The sequence below is a fragment of the Anopheles cruzii genome, chromosome X, assembly GCF_943734635.1.
Source record: "Anopheles cruzii chromosome X, idAnoCruzAS_RS32_06, whole genome shotgun sequence".
Classification (NCBI taxonomy): Eukaryota; Metazoa; Arthropoda; class Insecta; order Diptera; family Culicidae; genus Anopheles; species Anopheles cruzii.
Window position 1 is genome coordinate 9,419,012 of NC_069143.1, and position 13,269 is coordinate 9,432,280.

A 13,269-nucleotide genomic window follows, 5' to 3' on the forward strand; every position below is an offset into this window, starting at 1 on the left:
GTTAACCGAAAAACGTACAATGACCGAAACGTTTCCGAGCATAAGTTGACAATCTAGTGGAAGAGAGTAAATTCCAAATTCTGTTAAATTCCTAGTGCACCGCAATCTCGGAAAATGGAATACATACCATCCACCTGAATACGAAAATCTGTTTGACAGTTTGACGACGTTCTATCCGTGTTACTGTTGACAATCCGGATGACCAGTACAGAGGCAAAAGGGTTGACATCAGCGCCTCCAGCCTCCAGCTGTGAGAAACACAATCAGCGGAGCGCCCTCTTCGTCATCGCAGCTGTCAAACAAAATTTCGGCACGGATCGCTGTGCGGAGTCACAATTGTTTTGAGCGTCTTCCAGTGCAGTACGGTTCTTTTGTGCTTGTTGGATTCGTTAACGGTGAGTAAATACGATGGTAGTGGTAAATTTAAAATAGTTCCAAATATTGCACGCGACCATTAAATTAAGGAATCGCAACCGCACCGCATCGCGGCAGAGTGAATTTTCTAACGGATTAAATATTGTAAGATAAATGTTTTTATGCCTTTACCTACATATTGCGGTCTTATTAGTGGATCGTATGAACTGTGAAACGAACGTCGATTTACGACGGACTCGTTTGCTTTGGTTACTTTCGAGAAACATTTTCCCAAGACTCTTTAATGTATCGCTTTGTTCGTGTACATTTTGCAAGACTTGCATTTGTTATCAAACGCACTGCGTTGTCTCTGAACGATATAAGCACACAATAGCAAATCGGTGCGTTGTCCGAAATTAATGAACACAAGCGATATGAAAACGAAAAACTCGTCTTTTCCTTTTATGTCATTAGCGCCTTTTACGGTAGCGCTACAGCATCGCTCTGGATCCAACATTGGCCGATAGTTCGAGTAGGTGAGGAGTGGGAGTGCAACTTGCAATGTAGAGGATGCGGAGACAGAAACCGAACGACTGCGCTTCGGCTAACGGAGAAAGAGCGAACACTTTCGTCTCCCTCGTCGGGAGGTCAATAATGCTAATGTAGTGTGGTAGTGTGCAGCAGCAGTCAAGTAGGCCAGCCTTATAGGGTCATACTTTTGGCTCGCACGAAGTCACCGCTTACTTTGGCCCAAACCACCACACGACCCCAATTGCCGACCATTCCCTTCCCAAAACTAACCGCATGTAGGTCGACGATTACCTGTTGGTTGCGCACTCGGTGCCGGGTGGTTAAAATGGGCGGTTAATTGTTATGGAAACATCTGGCAGTTATATTTTCGTCTCGATGCCCGCTGCATGTTAACCGAGCTGGTTGGGTTTTTGCGCCAGATGTGGGCCACTGCATTCCAAACTGTCTAGCCACAATGTGAGAAATAATGTTTCAATCTTCCGATTTTATTGCTCTCCAGCTCCCAGCGTCAAGTCGTACGGAAAGCGGTAATCATCTCGCAATCAGTCACCGCCATCAACTAGAAACCGCCAACATCCACCGTCGCCTGTACCGTAAAACCAACCAGCCGAACGATGTCTTCCCGTAAAACGGCCGGACGGCGTGGAACGACGAAGAAGCGTGCCCAGCGCGCCACATCCAACGTGTTCGCGATGTTCGATAAGGCGCAAATTGCCGAATTCAAGGAGGCGTTCAACATGATCGACCAGAACCGGGACGGGTTCATTGAGAAGGACGACTTGCACGACATGCTGGCGTCGCTCGGGAAAAACCCGACCGAAGAGTTTCTCGACGGCATGATGAACGAGGCACCGGGGCCGATCAATTTCACCATGTTTCTCACGCTGTTCGGCGAGCGGCTCCAGGGCACGGATCCGGAGGAAGTGATCAAAAACGCGTTCGGTTGCTTCGACGAGGAGAACAGCGGCGTCATGCACGAGGACAGGCTGCGTGAACTGCTGACAACGATGGGAGATCGTTTTTCCGACGAGGACGTCGACGAGATGTTCCGCGAAGCACCGATCAAGGACAGTCTCTTCGACTACATTGAGTTCACCAGAATCCTCAAGCACGGGGCCAAGGACATGGACGAGCAGTAAACACCGGTAGTCGCTTTCATTCGTTCTCTTAATGCACCACGTAATTGATAAAAAACTAACCTTGAGCCCGCTGCAACATAGTTTGTTAGCGCTGGAGCTACATTTACCTTTGATTCCATTTCCATACAAATACTTGCATTTAATTTTCAATTACATTTCATTTGCATACAAGATGACTTTCTGGCATTCTCAAGTGGGAGGTCTTTACTAGACTAGCGCACAATCGCGCAGCGCAGCACAGCGCAGCCGCCTTTCCCAATCCGCGTACACGCTAATAAATTCGAGTGTTATAAACTTTCGGTAATAAAACGTACCATTCCCCATGTTCATTGAACCGATATTCATCATTTCTGTTCGAAGAAAAGCAACCAGGAAAGAGAGCAGGGCTTGAATTGGTGAAGGTTTACTTACTTTTCTATAGGTTCTCCTTAATGGTTCGTTCTTAAAGGTTCATGTTATTTGGAAAACTCTCTCCTTTCGATGCTGAACAAGTGAATACGATAGATACAAATCTGAAAATGTTTTAATGGATTAAATACTGAAGAAGAAAACTGATTTTTGGCACTCACGACAATAATTCACCATGGTCAGGTGTTAGGCAAGCGAAATCGATTAATCGATCGATTGCTGAGTGTGATGGCATCATAAATTTGGCCTAGTTCTCGTTTATCTGCAAACCTAGATTATCCGTAGCTTGCTCAATCCGTATGCAAGGCTGAGCTATATCGGAGAGCCATTGACCTTTAATGTCTACGTCATCAGCATAGCTCGGTCTCTGGCTGGACTTGAAGTAGATGGTCCTTCAGGTCCGGTCTCCAGATTTCTAGGCCGTCGGCGCAAAGAAACAAGAGAGCTTACCTTCACTTGTATTGAGGCATAGTCATTCTAACAAGTCTAGTTAGTTTGGCCGGTATTCCGAAACTAGTTAACATATATTTTACTCTGGCTAAGCTATCAAATCGATGAAGAGGTGGTTAGTGCGGTTATGAAATTGAACGCCGAAGCAGCTTCAAGGATCTCTGCAGCATGGTGAAAGTCTAATCGGTACAGCCACACTGTCGCAGATCGTGAGTTTTTTTAACAGATCGTCTGTGTTGATAGCCGATCTCCGCCTCAAGGCGATCGTTATGTGTGCCTATCAGGAAGAGGACACCGACATCGAAACTTCATTTCCGGTGTTGTGTTCGAGCAATGTGTTCGAAAATTTTCCAAAATATTATATATGCAACAAAATGGTTCATTTATTTCACATGGACAAGCCGAATACGGTATTGGCTAATGCATGCAACGCCCCAATGGTGGTCTGAAAATGATTGCTGCGCTCTGAGTAAAAAATTTTACCTATGTTTTGATGAAAGACAATTCAAATGCCGTTCAGATGCCGAGAAATGCCGCTGCCGTTTGGAGAGCTGGTGTTTCATTTTAGGTGTTTTTAAGATCGCACTATGCTCTCTGCAACGGTAAACGGCCAACCACTCTCGTCGCAGATTGCCAGTAAAACTTACGTTATCAATTGTGCGAAACATTCGAAAATGTTAAACTTAGTATGTTGAAATATATATAAATCGGAACCGGAAATTACGTAAATTTTGCGGGTACGGCCAATTCGTCATCTGGTCACCACCCTCAGGAGAGCTCACCAAGCCGCTCGCCTAGTACTCATTTTCCATCGCCCGGTTCAGCCCGCGAGTGGAGGGGGCAGTAAAAAAAAATCCCTTTCAGAAGCAGGAGCGATTCCGGCCCGGCTTCGATTCCAGATTCGTTAAGTAACAATTAACGACATAAATAACACGGACGGGGGCGGGGGCGGGGGCGGTGGGTCGTAAAAAACCGGATGCGATGACGAAGCGCCAGACGAAGAACGCGTCAGTAACAGGCTGGACCCGTTTCACCCATCCGCCGCCGCCGTCACCCGCTTGGCGATGGGCAGCATTTTCTTTTCCGCTTCCCTTCCCTGCAGAACAGCCCCGCAACTGAACACTGTCGTCATTCGCTGCACAAATCAACCGGAACAGAACGTAAACAATACCACCACGACAACCCTTTCGCTCGCTGTCATTCATGGGGCGGCTAATTGACAGCCATGCGCGGCGTGCAGTTGTTTGCTAATGCTGCTGTTGTTTATATTTTTTTATTGTTATTTAACGAACCAAACGGAGCGTAGTATTCGAATGTAAGTCAAAGTCGCCCCCCCCCCCCCATCAGCAGCAGACCCCGTAGGTTGCGGGGTTTCTGCAACTCAACTCACCGCCAACCGCGGGTGGCCGCGCGGATGACGTAAGGTCTTTTTGCAAAATTTTTCGATTGTTTCGATCGGGATACGCGCATCTGCGTTGTAGAATTGCGAATTGAGTAACGCGATAGGTGGCGCTCGCGCTAGCCACTCTCTATTGTGTACGTATCGTCAGCTCGCACCGTATAGGTTTGAGCACCAGGGGGCCCGGCCACTCATTCCGCGCCGTGAGTGGCCTCAAAGAGTTGCTTGGCGCCGTGCACCGCGGCTGCGTCTCAGTTTCCAACTAACCATCCGGGCTGCGAGTGTGCTGCGGGTTCGGATGACCACGACGAATCTCTCTCTCTGCGCGGTTGTGCGTTGTTTGCCTCCCCCGATTTTCCAACTCCCCCCGGGGGCCGGGCCAAGAAAGTGAAAGAAGTTTTCCCGCTGACGTTGGCGTGAGTGTGTGTAGTTGTTAACAGGCAGTAGCGTGCGTCCACCACTCAATGTCCACTGCTGACCAGCCAGCGAGCGAACTGGCCAGGAAGTAGTGCGTATATGCGCGGCGTTTGCGCTGTTCTAGGTGGTTCTTATATTCGTGTGCAGCCGCTTTCCACCGGCAGGCGGGAAAGGCAGCTAACGGGAATCCTAACGGTAGGTTAGGGTGGTTACATCGGGTCCGGGGGGCCTTCTTTTCACGCGCAGACAGGGTCGGCAGGCTGTTGTTGAGGCGCCATTAGCGCCGGCTGGTCACACAGGAACCAAACGGTGGGGAAGGGTGGGTGGTAGCTGCAGGATGAGGAGCGCTAGTCCCCGAGCTAGCCCTGCTTATGGACTCTCCCGGGTCCAGGGTCCCGGTCCCCGGTAGTTGCGAATTGCGATTCCTTGCAACACTCCCCCACACTGACACACACAGGTCCAAAACGGTTCTCGGGTCCACGGGTGTGCGCGGGGGGTTGTAAATAGGTGGCCCAGTGTATGCCCGTATGTGTGTGTGTGTGGGTGCGTTTACAAAATTAAATAGAGCAATCCTTGAAGAGGTTCAGAACCACGGTGACGCGTGATAGGTGCGCGCTGAACGCTGAGTGCTGGTGCGACTTTGGAGCAGTCAAACAATATATGTGGACAGTGCAGTCCGATCGACCCCCCCACACCCGCTCCCTCCCGTCTCAACAATCAACCACACGCAATGCAAACATTATCAATCATCACAACCAGCGCCAGTTTGTTATTGTTGCTGTCCTGAAGCCGAGCCTGAAGTCTCTCTCTCTCTCTCTCTCGCTCGCTCGCTAAATGTGAATCGCCCACCGGGAACCGGAAAAGCGACCCCCCCCCCCCCCCCCGCCGTGTGTATGTGTTCTAAAAGGATCTACTGTTTACACAGCCTTCCCTCAGCCAGGACACTAGCCACAGCAAGCGACAATGACAGACCGCCGACGCAGACTCAGGTGAGTGGCACACGATAGAGCCGTTTTCGTGGACTTTCTTTTCGTGGAAAAGTTGCGATAAAGGGCTTTGGAGAGTGGAGCGGGAGGGGGGATGTGGGGGGGACAATAGCGGGACACTAAACACTCCGCCAACTGCGCCACTGGCTGGCTGTCACGTCGAATAGCGCGAAAAGAAAGCGTGAAAAGCGGTGGGAAAATGCGGCTCGGCAGGGCCGGGGGGTGTTCTCTTCTCGCGCCAGCCGTCTCTATGGCTGTGAGCGCGTGTGTGGGTGGACAGATCTTGTCCGATACTGTGGCCCACTTGCATGCGGGACGACGACGACGACTTCGAGCAACTCAACGCCCCAGCAATCTACCTTTTCCGCAGATTCTCTCTCCTTCTGTGTTCAAAATATAGGCCGGCCGTCGGCCACATTTCTAGGCCATCTCCCGCGAACCAGAGCCGCATTGCGCATATTGAGCATTTGGGTCTAAGCGTTGCGCGCACGCCACGCCAATGCGACCAAAACATTGCGCGAGCCGAAAAAAGGATGATGTAAGGGCGCGTGCTGGCGCGACAGAATGTGGCCGCGACTCGAGCTGTGCTGCACACCGTCGAATGTGAAATGCGAAGCCGCCGACCAGAAACGGGGGATGGATCGTAAAAGACCGGATGCGATGACGAAGCGCCAGACTAAGCGAAGCGCGCGCGTCACCAACAGACTAACCCGTTCCGGGCGCACGTTCCGACGTGTTCCGACGACGCCCCCAGACGATCTTCTTTGCCGCTTGCTTCGCTGCCGACTCGGTTGCAAGAGTCGCCGAGAACTCGCCAAAGAGCAGATGATGAAGATGCATCAAAACTACCAAACGACATCGAGCTGGGAATCGATCAGCTAAGCCCTACCTAGGAACACATTCAGCGACCTTAGCGCGACCAATTATGTCACGTGTACAAAGAACGAAAATCGAAACTTCGCGATAAGCGCGATTCGCTCGAGATGCATATACGTAGTTTCGGTCTCGAAAACGTTCTTGCATTCCTGGCTGCTTCTTGGCCGCGGCGCACTATAGAAGCCAAAGAAAGTTACGAGGAAACAGAGAGAGAGAGAGAGAGCGCGTGTGCGAGCGAAAAAAAAACACCAAAGGAGAGAGGGAGAAAACGAACCAAACGAGCATAACTTTGCAAGGGGGTGGCGGGGGGGGGGGGGGTGTTTCGCGCTTTGAGCGGGTGCGCGGGTGGGTGAACGAGCAAGAAGCAAGTCAAGCCAGCGAAACAACCTCAACGGGGCCGAGCTGAGAGAGAGGCTATAGTGTGTGGGATGCAATATTTTCAAGTACAGGGTTATCCATGTCGTGGTTTCGAAATCACAGCTGGGCTGGGTTTGGTCAACCCAATCATCTCATCACCCATTGAGTTGAATCGCTTAACACCATAACAAGGTGTTTGAAATGCGAAAACGCTCATTTTTCCATCCAAAATTCCTTCCTTCACCGACGAGACACATTTTTCACTTGGCGGCTGCGTAAACAAGCAAAATCGTCGCATCTGGGTCGCACTGGCAACACCTTGAAACCGATTGAAGGAAACAGCGCACTATGCGGCTGGCGGCGTCAAAGGACCCTAATTTTTCGGAAAATGACGAAGGGAGTCAACTCCGAGCGATGCCGCCAGATGAGGACCCTTTTTTTCGCCCACAATTGAAGACATGGATTTACGGAAGATGGTGTCATGTCAGCGTAAGACGGGGCGTGGTAATTTCGCGCATTTTGGTGATGTCAATTGGCTACCAAAGGATCATGCGCGATTGCCGACACAGTTGCACTTTTTTTTATAAGGGCAAATGATCATGTTCCGGGTCGACAAGCCCCGGCCCACTTTGGGGGCATTTGAAAATGGCCGCATTCGTCAAGTTATGGACGAGGATTCGAACGTGGAAATAATGGCATAGTAGTAAACTTCAAAGGAAATGGATAACCCTGTGCATCCGCCTTTTTTGGAATTTGTTGTTGTTTGTGTTTTTCCTGTGTCATCGACCGCCAAACAGAGCAACGGCCTTAACAACGACTCGTTGCTTTCCCCTGGGGGCCGGCATCCATATAGCATCAAGCAACAACAACACAACCATTAGCCATTACTGTAGCCACAATCAACAATTTGCTCCGGCAATGCTGCGCCAGCGCGGAGTCCGAAAACGAAGCGAAGAGAAAAAGCACTGACAGATAGAGAGTACTCGTTCACTGCCCGGCCTGACAGGAGGCTGCTGGCCCGTAGGGGAGGGGGGGTGATGGTTCCCTGTGTTGTGATGGTTCCCTTCCGGAGCTGGCCACACTCTACGACGTGTCTCGGCCGGTCCGGTGGCGGATTGAAACCACACCGCGCGAATGGGTTGCAGTGTGGTCGAAGTAGTTTCGGATTGTGTTCGGAAAGTGGGCCAATGTATAACGGGAGAAAGCGTGGGGGGGAGGGTCCGTGGCAGAATGGACAGAATCGATTGTTCACCAGCAGAGGCGAGGCCGATTCAGCTACTGAATCCACCGGCATCGGCATCGACTTAGCCCGTTCCAGTTCCACTTCCGCCCCAAAGTACTGTCGGTAGGTTGACCACACCGGGCTTATTTTTGGTAGTCGGTCCCGTCCGTCCGTCCGCCGTGGATCCGCGTGACTTCGCCACACACACACACACACACACTGGGCACTTGGGCTGCATTTGTATGCCTCAGCCGTAGCTCAGCACTACTGTGCACAGAACGGACGGAACAACTATTACGGGGGGACCCAATTCGGCAACGTCAAACGGTTGTTAGGCATCCATACAGGCCTAACAGTGCCCTCGTCCAAGATTAAAACAAAAAAGAAAAAACAAAACGGTTGCTAGGCGTGTACCACTTTCCGTGCCCGAAAAGGTGCCCGGAATCGTGGTGGGATGCGGAAGCGCCGACTTGCGGTCGGCGGGAAGCACTACAGCACGGCGGCTAGTAACTCAATCGGGTTCCACACAGGTTCATGTTTTGTAACACCGCTCGACACCGCTTCCCGTACAGGGCTGCAAGCACCGAGCTAGGGATTACCGACGACGACCCAGCCAACGAAATAGAGACATTGGAAACATCGAGAAAACATTGAAGTATGGCCGTAAAAAATGGAAAATCCCACACCACCCACCACTGGGTGTTGATTGGACAGCCGCACAACAATGCTGCTTCGCTTCCGGTGTGTGCCCTATCGGGAACAATCGGAAGATACGCCGGATGAAATCGATAAACTGTGAGGTAGCAGACGAGACACCAACTTGTCCGCGTCCGAAGATCCGGACCGAAAGCCCGAAGCAGGCCAGCGGGCCAGCCAGTCGCGGAATGCGGAACGGAGTTTGATGCCACGGGCGGCGATCGGAGGCCGATTGTCTCGCCGAGCTCTTGGGTGCGTCCGATAGACCAATGGGACGCATCATCATCAGTATTTGTCAGGATTCCGAAGATGGGGGGCGCCTGTTGAAACCGAATGTCGTCCAAGATTTCAGCTTCGCCGAAGCGCGTCCAATCGCGTCCAACATTCAACTCGGTCGGCGGCTCCTTCTTCGCATTTTCTTCGCAGAAAAATGCGACCAAAGCATCCGCGCGCATCAAACTCGTCACTCGTTGCGCTGGGTGCGTGCATTGGCTTCTCTTGCACGACGGCGTTGGCGAGCTCATCGGCGAAACGTGCTTTTCATTTCGTAAATGTCCAAGTTTTTTGCGGAAAGGTTTACGGATTTCCAGAATGGAGTTTGACGTTTTAAAACGTCAACGTAATCCCCGGGGTTTCGAAATGGTTTCAGGCAAACATTGGCAATCGGCTGGCGGCGGCTTCTTGGTACGCGGTCACGCTTCGCTAGACTTGTTGTTTCGTTTAATTGCTTTTGGGCGCCCGATGCGATGATCGCGAATACCTTCGCCGCAATCCGTGGCGCCGTCCGTTTGGCGCAACCCGGCGCCGATTCCGCCACACGCTGTTGCAGCACTCCACCCCCCCGAGGCCGTGCAATTGGGCCACTCGCAGCAGCTGAGCCCAACACGCGTCGTCGCTTCGGTTCGGTTAGTAAACATTCACCGAACCGGGCTTGGTACCTACATGCCGATGTTGCGCCGAGGAGACGATCGTCGGAAGTACCCGGTGGTGGGCCAGTGAGGAAACTAAAATAGAATTTGACGTATAGGAAAACAATCTGCGGTCGACGCTACGCCATCGGAAAAAAAACAAAAACAAACCGTCCTCCGTGGTTCGCGTTTGAAAACCGCACGGCTGATAAGTGACGTATTCGAGGTTCGGCGCATATGCACATGCTGTCGGCATACGCTTACACCATCACTGTTCGCCTCTCCCCTCTACACACAGTGTTACTCTCTGTCGCCTTCGTTTCTCCCATGCACAACACACGTGGTTAGGTCAGTCGTCAGTCGGAAAACCCTGGAGGAAAACCGACCAATGGTTTTATTTTTAGCCGTATTTATTAAATTAACATTTTATCGCTTACCTTATCTAACCTAACAAGATTACCTTTGTACGGTACGGCATATGGCATTTGCCTGCGCCACTGGATGGCCTAAGGCTTTTGGGGTTCCTCCGTCGAGCGGCGGTCCATCGTTGGTTTGCCGGATCCGGGTCCGGGTCCTTTGCTTGTTGCGTCGCAACAGTACCATCAGACCAGACACAAAGCCAACGGCAGGAACCCAAAATAAAGAAGTAATGTAAGGTCTCTGAGAAGAGTCCACTCCAGAGTCCCAGATGGTTCGCTCCCTTGGCACAATCTATTGATGATAGCGAAAGGGAGTAAGATCAAATTATCAAGATCGCGTAGACTTTCCTCTTCGGAATTCTGCTCGCCAGTTACCAATTACCTGATCAACGTATGGCACTAGTCATTCCTTCAGAACGAAGGAGAAGATCTTACAGACAGTATTCAGCGCCGTCAAGCCCGCCTCTAGTTGCCACGTAGGTTTTTTCATCCCGATCGATTGACTTTTCCTTAGCTGTGAGTTGAAGAATCTCGTGATCAACTCCCTCCAATTTGGGGTCTAGACGCTATAGCTTCGGGAGAGGAACGATTGCCACGACTCAAGTCTCAAGCGACCAGCAGTACTTGGAGGCAATTGACCACGGATTGGATGTTTTTATTGCCAGTCGGCTGTTCCGGAACCGTTTCAGGTTTAGGTCTATCCTCTTGCTTTAGCGTCGCAGCGTACGCTCGTTCAGGGCCCGTCGTGGACGATGATGGGGTGAATTTCCCCTTAACGACGATAAAGATGTTTGGAATGCGTAGGAGACTGCCCCCATCGTATCCCATGTTGGAATAAGTGGAGTGGCTCTAAGCGTTCACATCCAATCAGCGTCACATCCCATCTGTTCGAATTCATGAAATCATGAATGTTGAAGACTGCATAATTTTTTGGTCCAAATGTATCGGTGTCGGTAGTGTGGAACACTCCGCAGTAGCACAGCCCTACGCAGTCTACAGCTGAACAAAGCAACGGTTCGGTTACCGCAAATTTATTTAGCCAGGAGTTTGTGGTGACAGTTCCCCGCGACAGTTCGGTGCCGGGGCGCAACAACATCACTGCTCTAGTCGTTTAGAATCGTTGTAGTGGGTTTAGTGAGACCCCCGTGGTTGGGGGAACTCGCCCACTCAACGAATCCACGCTCCCACCAGAATCTATATAGGCACAATGCCAATAAAGAAACAGTCACTCCGTTGGCCCAGACTCTCTGTGGCATAGTCTCCGAGTGATCGCGGTTGAGAGTAGACCTATGTCTCTCCTGGGACAGATTGGTCTGATTAGCATCTGATAGGGCTCTCCCATAGGGAGACAACAGATGTTAAACTGATGTTAGAAAAGAGGCCAAAGTCACATAAGAGTTGAAAAAGGGCGAAAAAGCTTAAAGTCTCCTCAATGCTAGCAACCACAATCCATCGTCTTGTGGCGTCATTACCTCAACAAGCCCAATAGCAATTGAATAAAGACAATAAACGAGAGCCTAGCATGACAATCTTTCAATAAAACCACTTTCCTGATGGCTGGATTTCGATCCATTGAAGTAATCCGAACCCCCCAAAAATAGCACTCTAATGGCACACTTGTTAAGTTGGTGATGAATTTAAATAAACGATAGGTTCTTGTAGCAGTACCAGCAGCAGTTATATAGCCATGGCGAGAAATGTCGGGGTCCGGTTGATCCGGGACGCCGCACCGGCACGGCAAATGCCTATTATTAGACAGTTCTGCTGTTAGGACCAAACTAGCGTCTCCAGTGGTAAGTAACCACGCTCGACAGCGATTGCTTGGACACATTCAACTCGCAGACACTTTACTGCACATTAAGTCTCGGAACAGTTTATAGATTATTCACGCACCTCTGAACGGCGGTCGTAAAGCTAATGAATGTAGTCGCTCTATTTATCTTTATCACTCTCTCTCTCTCTCTATCTCTCTGCTTTTACCCCTGTTTCTCATACTTTCTCACATTCTCAATCTAACTCTTTCTCCCTATATTTCATTCTTTGCCCCCTCACTGTTTAGCTATTTCTATCTCTCTCTCTCTAACACCGTCTCAACGTTTCTCAGTTTCTGAGAAAGAACACAGTTCTTAAAAAATGCTCTCGTTTAGTTCGCCCTCCCCTCATCCACACAAGACTGTGGCAGCATTGCATCGGTAGTGGTTGTTTAATCCCCCGATTGATTATCCCATTACCCAACGCTAGGCCGACCGACATTCCGCTACCTATTACTGTGGCCAAAAATAGCGGGTATTTGCCTGTAACTCAAAAACTCTTGATTTATCTAAATTCTTCTAAATTCATGTCATCAACGTAGTCCCCCCGTCCAAGATCTCAGACTGTCAATCACCGGTTTTGGAGGGCCGGTCGGTTCCGTTTCTTTAATTTGAATGCTACATGTAGCTCATCAGTTGATGAATGGAACGGCGTAGTTGAACAGTTTCAGAATTCTTCAGTTATGCAAAACGAAGAATTCACTCTTGACACTGTCGGCAAAGGACCCGTATCTCAAACGCTAATTAGTATTATGGTGCATCATTTGACACAGAGTTGTTGGCGGCAGTGTTGCCAACTTAGAAATAAAAACATTTGTCCCTAGCGCAGACATCCAAATTTCCGCTACTTTTTGCCCAGGAGTGTTACTCCAGTGGCCATCGGAATCCCAAAGACCACAGAGTCACTGTAGCCTACGCCACAACCACAGGCAGGACTCGTTATGGGATCGAAAATCAATATCGCCCTCTGCTTGACTCCAGCCCAACCTTGTCCAGGCTTGCTGTTGAGGCGACGCTCTTCCCATTAGGGAAGACAGTGTAAAGTTGCTTCCGGTTACGAGTTGATACAGAACTTATTTCCATTACTACAGAACACGAGCATCGAGAAGCCGAGACTACATAACAGCTTCCAATAACTGCTCCTGTTGTGATTGCTATCCGCGCTAGGTTTGGGGACGATGGTTTCGGTGGCCATCGGCATGATGGCCGAAGTATGAACTTCCCCCAGAAATACCCACTGTTGAATGGCCGTGTTGTCTCGAATGTCCAACCGGCAACAGCGACGTTGCGGGCACC

The 13,269-nt window shown here is 50.4% G+C and overlaps 2 protein-coding genes across 3 annotated transcripts in view; both read left to right on the plus strand.

The window, feature by feature from the left end:
• The first annotated feature begins 290 nt into the window (after positions 1–290).
• Positions 291–2,429, plus strand: LOC128267298 (myosin regulatory light chain sqh-like). Its single transcript, XM_053004107.1, has 2 exons — positions 291–395; positions 1,385–2,429. The coding sequence occupies exon 2, from the start codon at positions 1,500–1,502 to the stop codon at positions 2,022–2,024; it is 525 nt and encodes a 174-aa protein (XP_052860067.1). The 5' UTR covers positions 291–395; positions 1,385–1,499; the 3' UTR covers positions 2,025–2,429.
• Positions 2,430–4,587: 2,158 nt separating this feature from the next.
• Positions 4,588–13,269, plus strand: part of LOC128269368 (uncharacterized) — a 31,607-nt gene continuing 22,925 nt past the window's right edge. Inside the window, exons 1-2 of one of the 2 annotated variants that reach the window (XM_053006824.1) lie at positions 4,588–4,697; positions 5,624–5,687. In XM_053006824.1, the coding sequence (XP_052862784.1) occupies positions 5,662–5,687 (26 nt within the window). In that variant the 5' untranslated portion in view covers positions 4,588–4,697; positions 5,624–5,661. Of the gene's footprint in view, positions 4,894–5,623; positions 5,688–13,269 lie in introns of both variants that reach the window. The other variant, XM_053006817.1, reaches the window with a different exon arrangement.